At 36.2% G+C, this 23,170-nt stretch overlaps 1 protein-coding gene across 2 annotated transcripts in view; it reads right to left on the bottom strand.

Annotated features, from left to right (window-relative positions):
• Nucleotides 1-23,170, bottom strand: part of RFX3 (regulatory factor X3) — a gene marked incomplete at both ends in the record, with an annotated part of 249,349 nt that overhangs the window by 143,399 nt on the left and 82,780 nt on the right. For both annotated transcript variants that reach the window (XM_079706070.1, XM_079706071.1), the window contains one exon: nucleotides 15,438-15,562. In XM_079706070.1, the coding sequence (XP_079562196.1) occupies nucleotides 15,438-15,562 (125 nt within the window). The remainder of the gene's footprint in view (nucleotides 1-15,437; nucleotides 15,563-23,170) is intronic.

The following is a 23,170-nucleotide window of genomic DNA, read 5'->3' as shown; positions in this document are numbered from 1 at the left end:
TCTTGCACAAATATAGGCTGTAGAAGTTGTGCTTTGGAGACATCTGAGAGTGATCATTTGTACTATTCAAAAATTATAGGGTTTAAAAATATGGAGTATGTGCATGTGCACATTTAACACTAAACCTGTTATTAACTATTTTCAATCACTATTAATTTAGAAGGTGCTTCAATATTACCTAGTTCACTCATTAATTCAACATTTATTGAGCACATATTATGTACACCTATTAGGTTGTACTATAATGTGAACAAAAGAAGACATGGTGGGCTTCCCTGGTGGCGCAGTGGTTGAGAATCTGCCTGCTAATGCAGGGGACATGGGTTCGAGCCCTGGTCTGGGAGGATCCCACATGCCGCGGAGCAACTAGGCCCATGAGCCACAACTACTGAGCCTGCGCATCTGGAGCCTGTGCTCTGCAACAAGAGAGGCCACGATAGTGAGAGGCCCGTGCACCGCGATGAAGAGTGGCCCCTGCTTGCCACAACAAGAGAAAGCCCTTGCACAGAAACGAAGACCCAACACAGCACAAATTAATTAATTAACTCCTACCCCCAACAAAAAAAAAAAAAAAAAAAAAAAGAAGACATGGTGTCTGGATCATCAACTTATGGTATAGTTTTGGGGAAAGACACTGATCACATAAATCAGCTAAAACCACAGCAATGAAATGGTCTGTGAGGGAAAGGTACACAGGTCTAGGAGAGTGCATAACAGAAAGACTTAATTTCACAGTGGTTTGGGGAATCAATCATGCTTCCCCCGGGATGATGACTACTGACCTTCAGGGTTCAATAAAATATTATTAAAACATGCAAACATAAACCAAGGTGCAAACAATGATAGCTGTGGGGCCAACTATTATACGGAGCTTCTCTTGCATCCAATCTATCTGTGGTATCATTTAGCCTTGATCAAGTTCATATTAAGGCTGGCTCTATTCCTCCTCATTAGCCTCCAAAATTATAGTAGTTCAACCTCCTGGAACCAAAGCTATTTTAAACACATATGAAAACACACTGAAGTTGAATGGCAGTCTCAGTTCTAATGCATTAATTAAGATAATCTAGAATATGTTCATAGCTTCATTATAAAGATTATCTAAATAAACACGTACACACAGAATGGATTCCTAAGAAAACATCCATATATCACGCTTTGAGAAACACTGCTCTTGGCAATCATTTTCCTACCTCCAGTTCCTAGCAGTGTCTGGTATATGTATCAGTAATTTGCCCTCGTATTTGCAAAATGCTTTGTAGTTCACAAAGCCCATTACAAAGATTTTCTCATTTGGTCCTAACAACAATTCTGGGTGAATTATCTATTTCAAAGATAAGGAAACTAAGGCTGGGTGGTACTTCTTCAAGGTAGTTTTTCTTCAGGAAGTTACCCACAATTGCCCACTTCCATCAACTGATTCACCTCTAAATTATATTATGTGTTTTTTGCTCCTATAGCATAGCTCTCTATATTATACTTCAGACATCACCATTCTCTGTGTCATTTTCTGTTCACCTGTCCAGCTCTTTGACCTAACCTTAAAGTTCTTCATATGCCAGTAGCACATAACAGATGTTCAATCAATGCCCAGTGAGCTCCTGTAATACAGTTATGGAGACTAAAGGACAGGGAGGTTAAAATGAGCTCAATACCATGTAGCTTATTTTGGCAGACCTAGAACTCTGACTCACTCACACCTCCTGAGATCAAATTCAAGTCACTGTTCCTTTAGTCCATATCGCTAATATTCTGGGCAATATTACTGCTTCATAGGAAGCAGAAGAACAAAAACTGCATTCTTTCAATACTAAAGTATTACGAATCAAAACATAGATATGATAAGCCCAAACATCAAAAACATTTTCCACCTGTGAAATAAATTGTCTACTGAGATCAGTTAACACGGTCAGGAATCTATTTTTATACTGACAAAAGAGTATGGGTTTTGCTTATTACACTAGCTTCTCTAGGTCATTTTTTTTTTTCCTAGACAGAATTCCCTGATGCTCTTTTGCTTTGTTATTTTTAGTATCTAATTAAAATAAACTAAAGAAACAATTTCTCTGAAATCAATTTGCTTATTCCACTAGCTTCTCTAGGTCATATTTTTTTTTCCTAGACAGAATTCCCTGATGCTCTTTTGCTTTGTTATTTTTAGTATCTAATTAAAATAAACTAAAGAAACAATTTCTCTGAAATCAATTTATGAAATCCCTGGAAAAAAATAAGAGTAATCATGGGTTTTAACTGTATAACTATCTACCAGATCAATGAACCACAGGCAACAAACACCTTAGTGAACCTCAATGTCAAAGCAAAACCTTGAAAATCAGCACAATAACAAAAAAGAAAAGTTACTGGTAAAAAAGCCTTTGCATAGAATAATTATGTTACCAAGGATCATAAACAGGACTATAATCAATGGTCTGCTCAGTCTCATATAAGAATCTCAGAAAAAAGTTACTACAGGGAACTAAAGTTTAGGTTTATTCAAATAACTTGCTTACTATCACTCTTCCAAAACTTCAGAAATAATTTTGCTCAGTTATTCCATTTATAGTTCCATTTACAAAAAAACCACAAAATCTCAAGTTAGTCTGTATTATAGTTTACTTCTGCTAGCGATGAGTTACAAAGTTACTCTGAGATTTACAAATGGGACAGTGCCTCTCTAATCCCTATTATACTAATAAGCACTTTTATTTAAGAATCACCTTTCTTCTTACATTTCAAGTGCTCTCTTTTCTAATGTATAATTTTTCTTATTTGGTTTCTCTTCTTTAATCCTACTATTTTTAAAAAGCTGAGATTGCTAATAATAAGGAAGCACAAATTTAACAGAATCCAAAGTTATCAATACTTAATAACCCAGAAACACCAACTAGTAAAGGTAGGCAGAGAAAAACAAAATCATGGCTTTGGTTAGCTGTATAGATTTGTGAGAAACAGCTTGACCAACTTGTAAACCAAAAATAAAAAGCTCTGCATATTATTATTTTCAGTTTTGAGGCCACCTTTTAATCACCCATTAAAATTATACCTTACAGGGCTTCCCTGGTGGCGCAGTGGCTGGGAGTCCGCCTGCTGATTCAGGGGACATGGGTTCGTGCCCCGGTCCGGGAGGATCCCTTATGCCGCGGAGCGGCCGGGCCCGTGAGCCGTGGCCGCTGAGCCTGCGTGTCCGGAGCCTGTGCTCCGCAGCGGGAGAGGCCGCAGCGGTGAGAGGCCCGCACACCGCAAAATAATAAATAAATAAATAAAATTATACCTTACAGAAATAAAAGATAATCTTTTAAACAATCTTTAAATATTACAAGATGAAAAATTATAGCTTTTTATTTAATAAAAAATCTATATTCCACCTCTTCCCCATTCAATAATTAATATATCAATTGTAATATATATTTGGGTGAGTTTAACTTTTTTAAAGGCTGCTAATCAACTGATTTGATGAATCTGGTTTTCCTGACAGGCTGGAATGGGAACGGCTGTCTGGGCCTTCATACTATCCATATCTATACTGCTATTAAATAAAACAAAAATCAAAGCCGCAAACTGGCTATCTTTTTTTGAGTTTAGTACCTAATTCCTATTTCCTAATACTTCTGTCTTCTTTCTTGAGAATAATTTTGTTTGCATTTTCTAGCAACCAGATTTTTAAAGCAATGCTAAATTTTACCACCAATTCATTATACACATCTGGTTTTAAGAGTCTCAAAAGTATCACCAATTTTGTTTCTTATTGATCGTTTTATGTGTTATTCAGGCTTGCTTATTTATTTATTTATTTTCTTGGTGGTAATCATCAAGACTGGGGAGTAGATGGGGAATATAGAGAGAACTGGGCAAAAAGCTCAGAACTGATTTTCCTCTTTTAAAACATTGATCCATTGAGATGAGACAAGAGTAGTTTAAATTTGGGATACTTTTTAGAAGAACTCTTGTTGCTTAGCATATGTATAAGGAAAACTTTCAGGTTTTATTTATTTAAAGATAAAATAGTAAGTGCCCATGTCTATTGAACACAATATTACGATTAGTAGCTCAAATTATCACTTACCAAACTTACCTCAGATTGGTAAAGCTATTCATTTAAATTTTTTTTTTTTTTTTTTTTTGCGGTACGCGGGCCTCTCACTGTTGTGGCCTCTCCTGTTACGGAGCACAGGCTCTGGACGTGCAGGCTCAGCGGCCACGGCTCACGGGCCTAGCCGCTCCGCGGCATGTGGGATCTTCCCGGACCAGGGCACGAACCCATGTCCCCTGCATCGGCAGGCGGACTCTCAACCACTGTGCCACCAGGGAAGCCCCAAAATTTTTTTATATAACTCCAGACTGCTAGAAAAGTTGCAGGAGTCATATAAAATATTCCCAAGTTATCCTTTCTCCAGATTATCTAAATAACAACATTTTACTACATTGATTTTATCATCTTTCCCCTTTTTTTTTTAAGGTACTATATTTACTGATGTTCATACTTAGGGTCTGAGTTTAGGGAGGGCTTTAGGAAGTTCAAGGTTTATAATTTTTTTAAAAAATAAATTTATTTATTTGTTTTTGGTTGCGTTGGCTCTTCGTTGCTGCACGCGGGGTTTCTCTAGTTGCGACGAGCAGGGGCTACTCTTCATTGCGGTGTGTGAGCTTCTCATTGCAGTGGCTTCTCTTGTTGTGGAGCATGGGCTCTAGGCATGCAGGCTGCAGTAGTTGCAGCACATGGGCTCAGTAGTTGTGGCTCCCGGGCTCTAGAGCACAGGCTCAGTAGTTGTGGCGCATGGGCTTAGTTGCTCAGCGGCATGTGGGGTCTTCCTGGACCAGGGATCGAACCTGTGTCCCCTGCATTAGCAGGCGGATTCTTAACCACTGCGCCACCAGGGAATTCCCAAGGTTTATAATTTTTTTATTTGCTAGTTATCTTGCTCAAGCAGCCCTTTATACTCTGAATGTACCTGCTTCACTAGCTTTGCTTGTGGGATCTTCAAAAATGTTCTGTGATTGATTCATAGAATTAAAAATCCTTCTTGACATAAAGTGTATCATGTTCTTCACCATGAGACTGCCCATGTTTAGTACTGCTATGTCAGTGGGCTTATACCATTTATCTTGTTATAACTCATCTGACTGCTTTACTTCTGCAGGGTGGGTCTTAGGAGCTCAGGTTCTGAAGTCAGATATCTTGGGTTTGACTCTCAGCTAAAAATATCATGGCTGAAGGAAGGTATATTAGTTAAACATCAGGTTTAGGATTTAGCACTGAGCTACTAGGCAGCCAGGACAAAGAGGGTGGCTGCGATTTCCTCTCAGTAGGAAGTCTATCAGTTTGTAAGGGCTGTAAGAAAAATGAAACATCAGTGTCTCAGCAGAAATGGCTTTGACTGATATCAACACAAGTTTTTAAAGAAAATAAAGAGTCATTCAATGTGTGTCTATTTCTAAAATCAGCCCTGGATAAAAGAAAGGGGAGAATGATGATTTTTCGTGGATAGAAAAGGTATGTTAAGTGCTCCATGGAATTAACCTTATGGTATGCTGGTTTAATACAGGCATCAAGCTTGAAGAACTTTAATGGACAATTCATCTGGCTATAAAACAGTACAGGAGAGGAGATGATGCTCAACTTGTATACCATATATCCCTAGAGGTTCCACAAAGGCATCTCAGGAGCTGCTGTTAGGGGCAGGAGATGTGGACAAGACCCAAGTCCTTTTCCCTCCACACACAAGGATTCAGTCTGAAGAGCTCAAGCTATTGTACTATTTAGTATATTCCTTCAATACAAACTGAGTACCTACTTGCTCACCATTTACAGTTCCCATGAAAGAAGACTTTCAAAAATAATTATTTGTTAAATGACAATATAAATATATCCCACTCTCGAAAGAAATATAACATCAATCCCACACACACACATTTTGTAATTACTATCTCAGAGTATACTTCTCAAATGTAAGCACAGGCTGTCAAGGCCAAATAACTGTAATCCAAAGCAAGTTATTTTAAATTCTTTGAGCCTCAGTTTCTTCACGTGTAATAATACCACCTACCTTGTGGAGTTGTTATAAGCTTTAGAAATAATGAACCAAGCATCAAGCACAGGGAACAGCACACAATAGATGCTCAATAGATGGCATACTATCATTATGATACATTGTTGCAACTGGGTTTCTGACAAAGCAGAATGGTGGATGACTTCAAAATGGGAGTTATTATTGAAAACCTAAATAGCTTATATTACTCAACCAGTAGATACCTAGCGCTCCACCTCACCTCTCACCACTCAGCTCTCCTACTCTCTCCTCCACCCATTTCAACCCTGATTCAGTTCCACAAACCTACCACGTTCACGGCAGCTCTTCACAAACACACTGCCCTCAGCAAACACTTCTTTTTATCCCCTCACTGGTCATCTCTATTCTTTAAATCTTAGCTTAAACATCACTTCCTCTAGAAAGACTTCCTTGACTAGCTGAGACTACAAATAACAATTTTTATTTGGACCTTAACGTTTCTTTTCTTTCAGATACTGATGTCAAAGAAGCTCAGCTATATATTGAGTTCTATTATAATGACAATGTATTTTTAGCACACGTAAAGAATTCCTCTGATTTACTTTGCAAAGAGGGCATGTGCTCTGTTTAAATTGTGTTTCAATTTGTTCAAATTATATGTAAACAGAAGTGCCAGTTATTGTAAAGTTTTCTACTTTCTACTCATATGAAAAATTTTATAGGACAAATTGAACTTTCCAGACAAACAAAAAGTACTGATGTTGAAATTGATAGTTTGATAAGCAAATTCGATATTCATAGAAAACATTATATATCTCTAAGAACAAAATTATGGAATCGACTAAAATAAGTCTATAACTAAGTGATTTGTTGAAAGAGAAAATTTTCTGCAATTCAACTTTGGGAGGTCCTTTGGAATAGTTGCATTAAATGAATGGTGTAAGCCTCTTCTAACTAGAAAACCAAATTCTAGTCGAGCAGCTAGAATATTAATATATTGTTCTCACCTTAATCTTTTAAAATCTTATATCATACCACAGCAACAAACTTGGTTCAAAATTATTATAGTTTATGAACTGAATAAAATACTGGAGGTGTTCCTGAATTCTATTGAAAAACCTGGCATTTCTCTAATCACTATGGTGACTGCACTGGGTGACAGGCCATCCAGGGTGAAGGACACCATTACTGATCCTGCCTCAGACCAAGCTGGTGTCCATTCTGACCTAGAGCCTGAGATTCCATAATTCACAATCCAGAGCAATAGAAGGAAGGGCCAGAGGTTCTTGCTTAGTAAAGAAAATGGAAGCAGCTGGTTTTAAGACTAAAATAGCTGCAGAGGATAAGTTACTTGACAGTGAGGGCAAAGAGAGAGGGCCAAAGACCAACTCTTGTAGAAAAGGAGGTCAAATCCCCCCACTCCAATTTTCCATTAGAGGAGTCAGATAACATTACCAGTACTACTGATAATGATAACAACAATGAAAATAATAATAGTAAAAATAGAAAATTTATTAAAGGTTTATTATATGTCAGGTACTATTCAAAATTATTTAATAAATGTTATTTAATACTTTAAGTATAAGCTAGACATTATTATTCTTATTTTATACATTAGGATATTGAGTCTCAGAAACTTAACTTTATTTGTCCAAAGTCATATAACTAGAAAGAGCTAGAGCCAGGATTTAAATCCATCCCTTCTAAGTATGAATCTCACTCTCTTAAGCTCTACGAAACCTGATTTACTTGATGAAATAGCCTTCAAAGAAATAAAAGGGGAAAACCAAAATCCATGCAAAAAAAGAAATATGTGACAGTCAACAGTATCAAATGTCAAAGGAAAATCCAGAAACACCCTAGAAAAAATTATTGGATTTGGCTGTGTCCAAAGGGCACAGTATCCATAGTTGTATGGGTAGCACCCAAATTTCATAGGATTAAGAAGTGGTTAGGTAACTGCAGATGTCTCTTTCAAGGAAATTACCAGTGAGGGAATACGTAAAGAAATATGTCAACTGAAAAGGGAAAATACTAGGGAGGGGATACATGTAAAGACACCATAAATAGGTCATCAGACTCAACCTCCCACAAGAGGTTCTTATGCAGCATTGTTCCACAGCCCTCAATTCCTAGCCCCTCGCCTCCTTGTACAACTCCTTGATTTCACTTGAGCTCTTCCATGCTTCTCTCTACAAGAAATGCCCTTTTCCAGTTTGCTTTTCTTGTGAACTCCAACTTTTCCTTCAGCACACAGCTCAAAGGTCACATTCTTGGTGAGGACATCACTGACCCTCATTCCAAGAACAATTTCCATCTTTACACCTAAGGAACTTTGTATCTAATTCTATAACAAGTCTATCGCCATCAAAAGTTGGTTTTCTACAGTCGGGTACCAAACAGAATTACCTTTGAAACCGCAGTATTTAACACAGTGCCTGGCATATTCCTCTTAAAATATAGTATCCAGAACTGATCATAATTTTTTAACTCTAGTTGAGAAAATATTTTAAAAATCACTTAAAAGAGAATCAAAGACTATTACTACCCAACTATTTAAACAGTAGTTCTTATTTTTAAAAATATACAGATGGTCAACTAAAGAGCCTTCATATTGGATTGGCACAGTAAAATTTATTTCAATTGTAAATCAGCATGTTCCTTCAAAACACCTTACTTTTTTATATTGGATACTAAAAATTAACAGTTCTGATTCCAAAAATAAATATGTTCTTCAAGAACTAAAATTATTGTCTTTAAAAAAAAATTATTTTCACAAAAGACATTCAATTGGAATTCATTTAAAAATATAACCCCATCTTTTAGGATGTCTGTCACAGTCTTAATTATGAAAACACCGTTCCCTTAGGGAACTAAGCCAATGAGAATCTCATCCCGAATAAGAGCAAACCAGAGAAAAATGTCTCTGTTTCTGTTGATTATATCAGATAATGGTCTGAAATGAAAAGAATTCTATTCATGTCCATCGAAGGTAGGATGCACAAGAAGCAAACCTCTGGACCCTGAGCAGAGGAAAGATAAAGACAAGAACAATGGAGTGCACTACCTCAGGCTTAGCTCTCCAAGCTAGCACAGGGTCCCATTTAAAATACTACTGATCAAGTTTTGATCCAATAGAACATTCTGTTATGGATTTAACATTCTATAGGCAATCATTTCTCCCCCTTAATCACTATTTATTGCTTCCACCAGAATAACTTTCTCATGGGTATATTGCTAATTATCACAGCTTCCTTCTGGTTGTGATGATTATTTACTACACACAGGAATATGGCAAACAGAAGTGAGGACAAAAATAACACACTGTTTAAGCTATGGCCTAAAGTGGGGAAGTCAGGAGCATTCATATCTAATTTCAGTTCCTAAAATCCATCTCCTAAAGGTTGAGGCATCATTTTAAAGATATCCATAATAAATAGATCTATTGGAGAAGATTCATTTAAAACTTACCCTTCTTGAAGATTGCCCTTTGCCTAAAACCTATTTGACAGTTCCGGTTGGATCTGTTTCCCACACAAAATGTCATTTATCTTTTTGACCACAGGGATAATACACTTACTCTCCAGGATGTACCATAACTTATATAGAAATGCTAAATATGTGATATATTGATACTAACCAAAAAGAAACAATATAGCCATTACATTCATTCTGATAACTCAAATTATGAACAAAGAGTCAGTGCCTAAATAGGTGATTTATTTATACACGTATTTTTTAAAATATGTATTTGTAAGAATATACATATCCTTATCTGAATATAATCTTGAAATGAGCTTTTATCACATAAAAAGAAGTTTCAGTGTCACAGTTACATAACAAAGACCCACAAGAAACAAGCAGTCCCTGGGCAGAAAAAGGTCAAGACCCACATTCTCTGATAAAAAAAGAATTTGAACAAGGTTGACAGCATCTTTGAAAAAAAAAATATGTATGTCTTTGAACTCAAATAGAAGCCCCTCAACCCCAGGGCTCAATTGTACCTGGGATGTTACGTTTAGAAGGAGTGATATAGAGACAACACACTTGTCCACTGTGAGATAAAAGATGTATGTCCCTTTCTAAGGAAAAGGGAAGACAGACAGAGACAGTAGAGACAGGAAGAAATATAGTTGGGAGACCAGTTAAAACTTGGGAAGCTTGAATGGGAGAAAATATTCTTGGAGCCCTGATTCAAGATTTAGGATGATTTAGGAATTATCCTCGATGTCAGCAGCATTTGTGAAATACCTGGATCCCAAGATTAAAACAGGAATAAAAGTTCTGACTTTTGACTAGGTTCTACCTTGAAAAGAACCTAAACTGGCTGGCTATGGAGGAGAATGGAATAGTAGGAATACATTTTCCTTTTCCCCTCTCTTGGGTTTTTAATTCAGTTCTAGGGCAAGCAGGGTTAGAAGACCTCTCAGATTTAGGCACAAAATGACCAACTTGAAGAATTATCTACAGAAACTCTAACAAATCACTCAAGGAAGGGGGAGGGGAAGGGAGAACTGCACAGTTCTAGTCATATTTGATAGAGACTCATCAGTTCAAAAAGTCTTTTTACAAATATGATAAGAATAAATAATATTAATTTTTTAGTTTCTAATCAAGATACTGAACCTGAATATTTTAATAGATTTTACTGAATTGGGCAACTATGTCTGTATTTGTAAGCTGAGACTCTATGGTGTTTTGTGAAATAATGAGAAATTGCAAAAGATAGGAAATTTGATAAAGAATTATATAATAAGATCTTGCAATCTTTGCTCAGAATTCTCCATTCCTGAATCAGATTGTTCAAGGAAAGGTGACAAATTGATTCTTGAGATCATACAGAATAAATGAAAAACCACAGAAATAATTTTAGAAACAACATTTTTTTGGGTACTTATTACATAGTGAAATAGGGAAATTAGAACCCTTAGGGCTTTGAAGAAATAAAAATATATATTATGATCTTAAATTTTTCTGGTTTCTCAACATGCTAATACATACAAAATTACATGCCTCAAAATTTAAAAATTTAGCTATAGGCTTGCTTTTTTTTTTTGCGGTACGTGGGCCTCTCACTGTTGTGGCCTCTCCCATTGCTGAGCACAGGCTCCGGACGTGCAGGCCCAGCGGCCATGGCTCACGGGCCCAGCCACTCCGCGGCATGTGGGATCTTCCTGGACCGGGGCACGAACCTGTGTCCCCTGCATCGGCAGGCGGACTCTCAACCACTGCACCACCAGGGAAGACCTATAGGCTTTCTTTTTACATCAAAATGGTCAGAGCAAGGACACAATGAAAAGTTAAATCAATAGAGGTAACTATCTTTGACGTCAATGCCATGATTTCAATATCTATCATGGGTCAGTGACAAGAGCTGCAAGATTTTAAAGGCATCTTACCAAAGTATGAAAACTCAAGATGACATCAGCATATTAACAATACAAAGATTATAGGTATGTTAGAGCAATAAGAAGTTACTATAGCACCTATCTTATCAGTTACAGACAATCTATATCCACAGGGACACTTAGAAATCTTCAAATATGTCACCGTTCTAGAGGAGAGGAAAGGAGAGGGGAAGGGAGGGGAGGGGAGGAGGGGGAGAAGAGGAGAGGAAAAGGGAGGGGAGGAAGGAAGGAAGGGAGGAATGGAGGAAGGAAGCTAGGAAGGAAGAAAATGACAGAAGGGAAAAATTCCTTACAAATACGATAAGCCTGGAAGGACAACATAACAGGCATTTCCAGGCATATATCACACTAATCCACTCTGTGAAATAAAACACTTAGTTGACAAAAAGAAAATGAAAGTTCTCAAGTTCTTTGCTTGGTGAAAGGGGACCAAGTCGTCGACTGCCTTGAACATCCTAGAGGAAAGAGCTAACTTGCGGGACTGAAAAATATGCCTGTTGGGAACGAGCCATGTGGCATACCACAAAGTTTTCCAAAGTGTGTTATGTGTGTACATGAGATTATTTTTTATAAGGACATGAACACAGTGTGTGTATATGTATGTGTAATTTTCTGTCTATGGCTGGTGATACTGATTTTCCACTTCTAATAGGAACTTAGTTTTTTTGTTTATACATATATTTAATATAAAAAGTGATTCTATTTAAGAAGCAATCAGATGTCCTCTACCAACTCTGTGCAATGAGGTGACTGGCCTTCCTTAACTATGGTGAAAATTTGAAGGTTTATTCTTTGGTTTAATCTCTGCACTGAGGAACATCAAGTGTGAGTGATACCATATTGAAAAGGAGAAGGATTCAGTGAATTAGTGCAAGAAATACTCAACTATCTTCCATACTCAGCTTCCCAGGCAACTAAGCATTCACCCACCAGGCAGGAAGCTGGAGAAGTCTTCTTTAAAAATATGACCAGCCCAAGAGGAAAAACAAAAATACTGAACATCAGAAGGTCCCCAGTTAAAAAGCCCAGTCAGATGATCCTATATTGAAGTCAACAAAACTCACTTATGCATTCAAATCAGCCTTTTATCGCCACATTTTTAAATATGAATAAACACCCCAAAATTATCAGACATCTGAGAAAAGCTTCTAATATGAAAGACAGACCAAAAAAAACAAAAAACAAAAATAGCTTGAAAGAAAGAGACTATATAAAGAGGGGAAAATTCCAACAACTTAAAAAATTAGTATCTTGAGACAGAGAAAAAAGATATTATAATCAGGAAATAAAACATGATGTTATAAAAAGGAACATAAAAGGAATTTTTTAAAAGCTCTTGGAAATTAAAACTATGATAGCAGAAATTAAAAGTAATAGATGGGCTGGAAGATGAAACTGAAAGTAGAACCAAAAAGTCCAAAAAGTGAAAAAGGAGAAAAAAGAAGGGAGATTATCATAAATGAAAAAATTGAATAAAATTTCCCAGTACTGAAGAACAAGAATGTCCAGATTGAAAAGGCCCATCAAGGTTCTAGCACAATGTATGAAAATAGGTCCGCATCAACATGAAATTTCAAGAAACTGTGATTTAGAACATGAGAGGAAAAGATAATCACATAGATCACATACAAAGGATCAGAAATCAGAACAGTGTTTGACTTTTCCATAGCAATTCTGCAAACTGGAAGACAATGGAGTAATTCCTTCAAAATTCTGAAGAAAATGATATCCATCCCCAAACTCTGTACCCATCCAACTACCAAACAACTGTGAAGGTAGTAGAATAAATTCCCTCTCAGACACACAAGAGCTCAAAATCTACCAATTCTTAGGAAGTTACTGCAAGTTGTGCTTGAGCAAATCAAAAAAGAGTTTAAGACACTGATCCAAGAAACAGGAAAGCCAACATAAGAGAGAAGAGGGAAATCCCAGAATGATGGCAAAGGGAAAAAAATGCATATAGTTCAACCTAGTATATCAGAAGCATATGGGATGGAAAAAGTGTGTGTGTGTGCGTGTGTGCGTGCACATGCATGCACATATTAAGAGCTAGAAAGAGGAGTGTGGTAAGAAAATGTTTAAAACTAAAAAAATCAAGAAAATACTACTATATATTAAATATATGACTAATAAGAACCTGCTGTATAGCACAGGGAACTCTACTCAATACTCTGTAATGGCCTATATGGGAAAAGAATCTAAAAAAAAAAAAAAGAGTGGATATATGCATAACTGATTCACTGTGCTGTACACCTGAAACTAACACAACATTGTAAATCAACTATACTCCAATAAGATTTTTTTTAAAAAAGAAAATAAACACCGTTTGTGAAGACACAGAGGTAAATATCAAAATAATAGGTAAACAGAGGCAAAATTAGTTGTCTCTGAGGAGGAGTAGAGAGAGGATGAGGACTACTTTTTTTTTTAAATAACGAACTTGCTGAACTATTTGACTCTTTACAGTACGATATACACTATATAAGACCTGTAGTAGACATCTAATGACATATAAATTCAATAAAAAGAAAATGTTTTTTAAAAAGAAAAGAAGGAAAGAAGGCAAAAAGGAAGAAAGGGAAAGGAAAGGAAGGAGGGAGTAAGAAAAGACACAGAGTCCATGAAAGAGGGCCAGATACACTTAACACAGACATTTTAAGGTCTCAAGGGGGCACTTTCTGGAGACAGGAACAGGATCTCCACTGCACTACTGTTAGAGACAGGCACTCTCAAGGCCATTCTTCTTCCACAAATGAGACAAAAACCAAACCAGAGTGAGCGTAACTGTTCAATATGTGCTTAATATTATTCGATTGTTGAGTTATCTTTTTAAAATTATATGTAACACTGTCCCAATAGTTCTCTACTTGCTCTTTGGATGATATGCCATAAACTACCCTTTTCTGAATAATGTTCAGTCTTGAAATTGGTGATGAAATTGGTGATCAGTAATACCAGTGTGTTGTACAGAACAGAAAGAAGAGTATGCTAAGATTTAATTATAAAAGAAATAATTATTTCAGATGTCTTTATTTACCCTGAGAGTCAAAGACCCTTCTCCATGATTCTAGCACTCTCCCTGCCCATCCCACTTCTATCTCCTAAGAATATAACCTTGAGTCCCTCTGTCTATAATCTAGGAAAAGTTATTCCCTCTCCCTAATGACTTATTTATAATTGTAAAAGCAACATTTGCTAAACTGTAAAAGCAACATTTTCTCTGATACTGGGAAATTACAGGTAAGTCTCAAGATAATGCTTTATGACATGATCCTTCTTGCATACTTTCTCACCACTCTTTAGAAGAAATGACAGGCCAATGTGTTCACAATCCAAAGGAGGACTATTAACTGGCACAAAATAGCACTATTTTGTCAGTATCTTTCCAAAACAAGCTAAGTGTCCCAAGTATGAATAAGCCCTGTAGTAAACATGTGATGATGAATTCATTCTCAATTTTTTTAATGGGATGAGTCAGATTTTCAGACCTTTAAGATAATTTAATTTTCATTAAACACTATTTATCAGTCACCATAACGCCCAAGCACTTTCCAAAATATCACAAAGGCAAAATCCCTGCCTGTAAGGTACACACATCCTCTCCTTTATTAAGTACTACTGTGAGCCAATTATATAAAAATATGATTGCCGACATTTCAATATGAAAGAAATAGGAAGATGTGATAAAGAATAAGGAGGGGAGAAGAGGAGAAGAAAACCCAGTTAGGGTGGCCAAGTTAGAAACAAATGCTCTCTTTAGGACTTAAGAGGCTCTTTTGGAATAAGGGTTATAGTTTGAGTATTTATCTTTTTATCCCTACAGCCTAGCACAGAAAGAACGTGGCACATCCAGGAAATGCTCAAGAAACATTTGCTGACTTAATCTAAGAATCGAACGAGGCCTATTTTGGCATCCATTGTGCCAGAAAGTATTATCCGAATCGTTTTTTAGACACAGCTATGTTGGAGAGGCAGCACAAGGAAAGGCACAGCATCTTCTCTGGGAACAGCAGCTCCTTACCTGTTGTTGTACTGGTACTTGCTGTACCACCTGTGTAGGCACTGCTGCTTGACTAGCCACAGATGTCTGTAAAGTCACTGTCGAACCTGTGTCCGACCCGGTCTCTGATGTCTGCATGATGGTCTCTGAAATTTATTAAAATAGAAAGAAAGTTTAAAATGCTCTCCTTATATGACCAGCTGCATTACATTTGTTCTTAATATCCTATACTGAGACGAACTTTACACTCCCAGAATACCTCTTACTCCACCCAACATACTCATGATATTCCACGCATGTTTAGAGTCATGTTGCCCACTTTTAAAATAAATATAGAAAATTACTAATCTACATTTAAAAAATCTCCATTAGTACCTCTTATTTTGAGGCTATAAAGGTTGAACTTCATTGAAATCTACCTTCCTTAGGCCTCATTGTTATAAATTGTTTCAAGCACAATATAAACTAGTCATATTATAAATTATGTCAAGACAAAATTCTCAGAACACAAATCCTAACTGGATGCAAATATGTCATAAACTGTACTTTCTAGACACTTTTATAAACTACAGGACGTCACTGGAGGTGTACAATTTAGAATACATTGTTTCTAAGGTCCTTTCAAACTTTCAAACTTACCATTCACTGATTTTTTAAAATTAATGTATATCTAAAAACCAACTGATGTACCCTAAATTTAGCCAAAGGATCAAGCTCACTAATTTTCTTGGCTGTGAGAATGATATGGTACTAAAATTAAAGTTTAATTATACTCTACACAAAGACAGCCAAACAGCAATAATGTTTAATATTTTGAAAGGTAAGAAGGATCACTATTATATAAGTGAGATTTGTAAACAAAGACATGAAATTTTACCTTCTCTCATTCACAGTTCAACATGGTACATTTTTCAGTTCTCATGTGCCTGTCCTACTAACACAGGATTAAATTTTACAGTGTGCACTCTAACAAGTATGGTTTCTTAGACCTTGATATTCCCTTTTGTTACTTATGCAGTCAATATAATAAATGTTAATTTCTTTGCTATTGAGCAGGGATCCTGGGGGGAAAAACAATATTTAATTGGTAGCCTAAGAAAAATACGGTATCATGGTTTAAATCTGTGAACAGTATGGTGAACATTAATTTTCCCTAAGAAAATTCTGAAAGAGTATTCAGGTCTTTCAAGCAGAAAATTAACCCCTCTCAACATCTTTTCTCACAGCATGACCTCTTCCAATTTTTTCCCCAAACCTTTTCTATCATCTCATTCAATTTTAGAAATAGACCTCTGAAGGTATCTAATCTACACTTATTTCATAAATGAGAAAACTAAAGCCCAGAGAGGTTAAGAGACTTGCTCAAGGTGACAGGACTAGAGAAAGGACTAGGCCTTTTCACTTCGAATCTATGCTTTCTTTATTTTCTAGACCTTGACACTGGTATCACTTTACGTGATTGACTATTCTTATTCCTTTGTTAGTCAAATCCCTAAAGCAGCACAATAAAACTTAGAGCATACAAAAGATACAGCAGTAAAGCTAACATCGATAGAGTATTTAACACATGCTATGTCCTCTTCTAAATGCTTTACATGTTAATTCATATATAAATCACTCCATGTAACAACCCAATGTGGTCTGTATGATTATAATCTACATTTACAGATGAGGAACCTCAGGCACAAAGAGTGAAGGTAGCTAGGGGCTTAAAAAACAGAAGGAAAGTGAGGGAGACGGTGGCTACCACCCCATTTATTTGGGCCAGCTAATGTTTAGCTCAAGGAAATTGTTAATTTATGGGAAGGCTAAACTGTAGCTGCCAATTTTTCCAATTTTCCAAAAGAAGATTTTTATGTGAAATCTCTCAAGATGGTGGCTAATTAATAAAAAATGTAGCACTGATCTCCAAACACACACACACACACACACACACACACACACACAGCCCTGTACTAGTATTAAGACCACAGATATGCCTGAAAATGTTTGAAAATGACAGTGTTCACTACATAAAACTCTTGCCTAATTAAGATTACTGGAGGACTAACAGTTCTCGAAATTGGGAGAGGGGTTACACACAATAGGAACCCTATCTGTGCCTCTTCTTTATTCCATTGTAGAGGGAAAAAAATACCCTCCCCAAAAAGAAAGCAAATGCCAGTGTCCTTCGATTCATTACATGTTATAAACAATTGATGCCATTTGTGCTACAGCAGAGGGCTATTAGTGAGAGCGAGGTGATGTCTTTCTGCAGGGAATGAGGACCGAGCCAGATTTCAGATACCATCTTCAGTGAGTTTTTCTTAGCTTCTCTTCCCAACTCCAAGACAGGCCTTTGTCAGTTTAGTACACAAATGAGGAGCACAGAGTTGCCAGTTATGGGTTCTTGTTTAAGCTGTTCAGTCAAGGGGTGGATGAGATTCTTACAGTTAAGTCACTCAAACTAAAACACCCTCCCGTTTATCCCAGCGTTGGCTGGGAACTTTATCGAGGCTCTCTTATGTGTCCAGGGGTCTGCACTGAAGACCAGTCTACACACCTTTTTGGTATATGATCCATAATATGACACACACTGTTTTAGACCAAATACACATAAGAATATACATAATGAATGTCTAAAAAATTAATTGTACTTTTAAAGCAATTCCTCAATAAATCACCTGAGAGGGCTTATCTGAAGATAAAAGGCATAGATTTGGAAACTGGCTTCCTATGGACCATATTAGACTCCATCGATAGGCTTTGGCACAGAGTAACTACAAATTAAAATTCTTAATTGTCAACCTTTAAAAATCAGAAAATTTTGTGTTAAAAACCAAATTTCCAGATTCTCTTGAAAAATCTGAAAATCTAGAAAAGGTGAGCCTATATTATGTGCTTTATATGCAAATTATTTATATGGCAATACATATTCACTGGCTTGGCCTTTATAGGCGTTTGAGGCATAAGAGAAATATCTAAGCTTTGACTACTTTACTAATAGAAATGTGTAACTAGATGATTGGAACTAAGATCTTCCTTATTTTACAGATTGAGTCAACTGAGGCCCAGAGATGTTAAGTCACTTAACCAAGGTCAAACTGTGGGAAGTAGGAAAGTGGGAAAAGAGGGTTTGGACATAACACTAAAGTGCATGCACTAAACTACCAGACGGAAGTCTTGAGTTTCATCAGAGACACTGAATAGACAGAACTGAAGGGAGTAAAGAAAATCAAACTGGTAAACTTTTAGAATCAGAAAGAAGGAAAAAGATCCCAACTATTTAATAGGAGCAACCTTTACAGAACAGAGTGGGGAAAAGCAGATGGATAGAAAATGATGGCTTATATAACTTAGAGAGTCACAGAGAATTTTCCATCCAACCTCTGGCTCTATGTACATAACACATCAAAACCAGCACAGAAAGCCTAATCCAGAACAACCAATAATTGTCCCAGAACAACTTGTTTACTTCCAAGTTACTGCTCATCGTCCAATCTCCTTGGCCCCTGGATTACAGGGTCATGACAATTGGGATAAGAACGTAGCCTCTCAGTTTGGTCTCCATCTTTCCTTAATAGACACAACTTCCTTCTCCTCTGATTTCATTGTCTTCCTCAGGTTTGAAGAAAAGGCTCTCTTTGCCGAGGCCTCAGGCCTTGAGAGGATCTCAATCACATCCCTGCCAGAGACTGGCTAAGAAGTCATAACAAAAAAAAAGTCATAACCATAATTAGGTCTCTCATTTAACAAGTCTTTTCCAGGTGCCACACAATATGCTAAGTGCTTGAAATACATCTTTTCATTTAATCCTCAAAAAAAACCCATAATGGAAATGTTGTTATTTCCACTTAACGAATGAGGAAACTGAAGCACAAACGGATTAAGTAACTTGCTAAAAGCCACACAGATGGTAAGAGTAAGAGCCTAAATTCAAATCCAGGTTTGCCTGACTCTAAAGCCCATGATGTTACCACCATGTATATTACTTTGCAAAATCATGATGAAAGGCTTCCAAATGGAAAGCTAGAGATTGTTGGTCTGAACAGCAAATCTTTGGGATTCTCACTCTATCCTACTTGATCTACACTTCGAATAACAACAGTGAGACGTCTCTTCTCTCTCTGACATTGAAATTAGTAAGTATACTCTCTCTTTCTACTGAGGCCATAATAAAACCCAACTAGTAAGTATTTTTTCCAGAGGCATTTTAACTGATTAATTGCAAAGACCTGATTTAATAGCAGATCAATTTGAATGTTAAAGCATGTTGAGGAGTGTAACCTTCCTGCCAAATTTTCCTAAACAGATCATTTAAACCCACTGACACATTTAGAGTATTCTGGTAGCTTTCCAAAATTTCTTCAAAGCAGGGATCATCACATGAGGGCAGTGTCTTAGCATGCTTCATTTGTAGGTTTTGTTTTAGATCCAGTATAAAGGTTTGTGTGTATATGTGAGGTGTTCCCATTCATCTAGCAGTGGTTTCTGGTGCTTTGTTTATGTTTGGGAGTAATTTGGTTAGTTTAGTTCCTTCACAGCCTCCTTTCAAGTGATATTTGTTTATCAGCCACAAATGCAGTCACATTAATCCATTTTGATAAGCTAAATAAACCCCTGCAGTTTGTCCATGATGCAGCCTATATGTAAATGAGTTGTATATTCTTGCAGGAGAACATGCACGATTTCAGTCTAGTCATCCTTGCCTAATGTGGCTGTCAGGTGTGTCAAGAGCAACAGATGCTTGTTTGACAAAGGACCTTTTTATTCTGGCTAATTAAGCAGTTGGACACACCCGCCTGTTAACGGTTCTGCTTTGTATAGCCAGCTCTGGCTGAATCATGCGAATCTACAGCTAAATAGGCCACATTTTGAAAGAAGGCTAATTAACCCCTAGAAGAAGGAAAAGAATATTGCAAAAACCCAGCTGCTGAATGCAAAAAGATTACCGTTTCTTCAACCTGATGGGCAAAACCTAGGCAAAGCAAATGTGTTTGGAACAAACATGCATTATTGCAAGTTTCAAGGCATTCAAATGTTCTTTGTGAAACTTCCTGAAGATTATTTAATACACTCAAATTCACAGCTGGATTCCTTTCATCACACACAATGTACATGCCAGATTAAATGCTTAAATAGTCTGACCTAATCAATTACTTATCAAACAGAACTATATAACTAGGCTCGCTTAAAAATAGGTAGTATCATCTAATTTTTATTGGGGTTTTTCTTCCTGAAATAATTTGCTTTCTAAAAAAAAGCAAAGTCTGCAAAGTTTGGTTCCACTCCACTGACTGACTATATTGTTTTTTTACACTGAGGAATGTAACAGGTTTTAATCCAGTATAGAAAATAAAAACCTGTAATTTAATTTTCAAGTACAACAGAGAACTTCCTTCCTTTTTCCTTAGTACAGAAAAACAAAAGATGGTAATTCCAATTCCTATTTGAACCAAATTAACCAGTATTATTATGATAGTCACTTATTTGTATAGGGAAAATAAATCACACCTAAAATTTGACATTAAAGAATAAATTATTTACTTAGAAACCTGGTTCAACGTAAGAGCAGAGGAACACTATTTACAGAAAAAAATTGTCATAATCTAAAATTACTACTTTTAAAATATACAACAAGGAGTTTAACATCAGTGTGCTTTCACAGAGAAAGATCCCAAATCATAATAGAAGTTTTACAGCGTAAGATTTTATTACTAATACTCCGATTAAGCATCAGCATTCTTGACTAAATGTTAGAAAATAAATACTAGCATATATAATACTCATAGCAATTGAAACCTCTATTTATTAAAATTAGACAACTAAAATAAGTCATGGTTTTTGGAAAAAAATAGCTGATACGTACTTTCCTGAACATAAAATCAGGATGAAATGTATACATTTCTGACTATTCTGGAGTAGATGATGAAAATATTAAATTATTCTAATTCTTTAGAAAAAAATTAAGAATATTAAGCAACTTTCAAAGTCAACAATATAATGTAAAATAATGGGGCATATTAGAATTTATATATATATGGTTAAAAATAATGTGATAAGTTTTTTGAAATTGACAAAAATATATTGAGCTGATTAACTTACCTACAAATGTAAAACTATGACTTTGCTTTTTTTCCACTTCACCGAGTACAAATGAAAGAAACTGGTTAAGCTATAAACTATAGTCAGCCTTTTTTACTTAAAATATACCTCTGTGAAAAGTTTATTCATTGTAAAACACAGGGCTTTATCAAATCAATATATCAGGTAACTGAAGAGATGTAAAAGGAAAATTCATGATTTTCTATATTATAAAAGCTCTGCTTCTTTGTTTAGGTCTGATGTTGTAATCCTCCTGACTATGTACAATTAATCTTTTATACTAAATTGATCTGTAGAAAAATGATGGAATGATAATAGTGTAGACTGTTCGGCAGTCATCTTCCTGTGATAACTGATGACAGAGATTAATGTTGGTGATGATTAATCAGCACACTAGTAACATATACAGGTTGCCTGGGTAACTTTTTTCACTTTTCAAACAAAGGGTTTTTCTTAACTAATTCTTCCTTTGACTCAGAATAGATAATGAAAAACTGTTTCTTTGGAGAAGACAAATCAAATTACTTTAACAGTTTTTATCTTAATGAATTAATTAAAAAATAAAACAATCTATTAACATATTACTAAAGCCACACTGCTGAAATGATGTAAGAATTTTATTATGTGTTAATTGTTTCTAGTTATCAAGAGAAGCTGTTATCAGGCACAGAAGTAATTCTGGGGAAAAGACCACCAGGTGCTTGTCCAGTCTATTGCTGATGCCATCCTGGCATTTTCTCTCACTCACATTCATGAATTAATAGGCAAATTGGTCTCACCTAGATGACATAAGCTAAAAACTGGGAGTGCTCACATAAAAGCTAAAAGAAAAGAAAAAGAAAACCAACAAACAAAAATTTCTGAGTATCCTACATTTTGCTTACTGGAAGAAGAGTCTGAGAACAAAATGATGTAACATACAGAAAGATTCTTACCAAAATCTATGAGGCAAACCTATAAATGTTTCTTACTATTCGTCAATCCAATCCTGACAGGGACTAGAACCTATGAGATGGAGTATTTAATGATAATAGCACTTAGAACTGAAAAATGATGAACAAAGAGCATTTTATCATAAATCAATCATTTCATTATAGTAATAAGAATAGCTACCATATACAGAGCATTTACTATGTGATAGATGCTTTACATCTTTGCATACATTTAACCCTAATTTCAACCACGAAGTAGATATTCCCATTTTATAGCAGAGAAAAGTAAGGTTTAGAGATTAAGTAACTTGCCCAGGATCACAGAACTATTAAGAGATAAAGCCAGGATTCAAGCCCAGGTCTGTCTCACTCCAATAACGGCACCCTGACACTGGATCCTAGTCGGCTACACAAACAGCAACAGCAGTGAGGCTATTTTAGTGAAATCAACTTTAAAAGAAATAAAGTAGTCTATAGAGACTTTGGGCACTAAGAAAGAATTCTAAATTTGAACAAACAGACACAAATATCACGTGAATGGCAAATACGTACTGTACCTAGTATGTGATCATTATGATGCCATCAAAGCTATAATGCTTATGATATAGAAAAGCATATCATGGGTTAAAAGAGATCTGCACTGGGCTTCCCTGGTGGCGCAGTGGTTGAGAGTCCGCCTGCTGATGCAGGGGACACGGGTTCGTGCCCCGGTCCGGGAGGATCCCACATGCCATGAGG

This window comes from Hyperoodon ampullatus (assembly GCF_949752795.1).
Source record: "Hyperoodon ampullatus genome assembly, chromosome: 6".
Classification (NCBI taxonomy): Eukaryota; Metazoa; Chordata; class Mammalia; order Artiodactyla; family Ziphiidae; genus Hyperoodon; species Hyperoodon ampullatus.
Note: the sequence above shows the minus strand (reverse complement) of the source record. Positions and strands in the feature narration are given on the sequence as shown.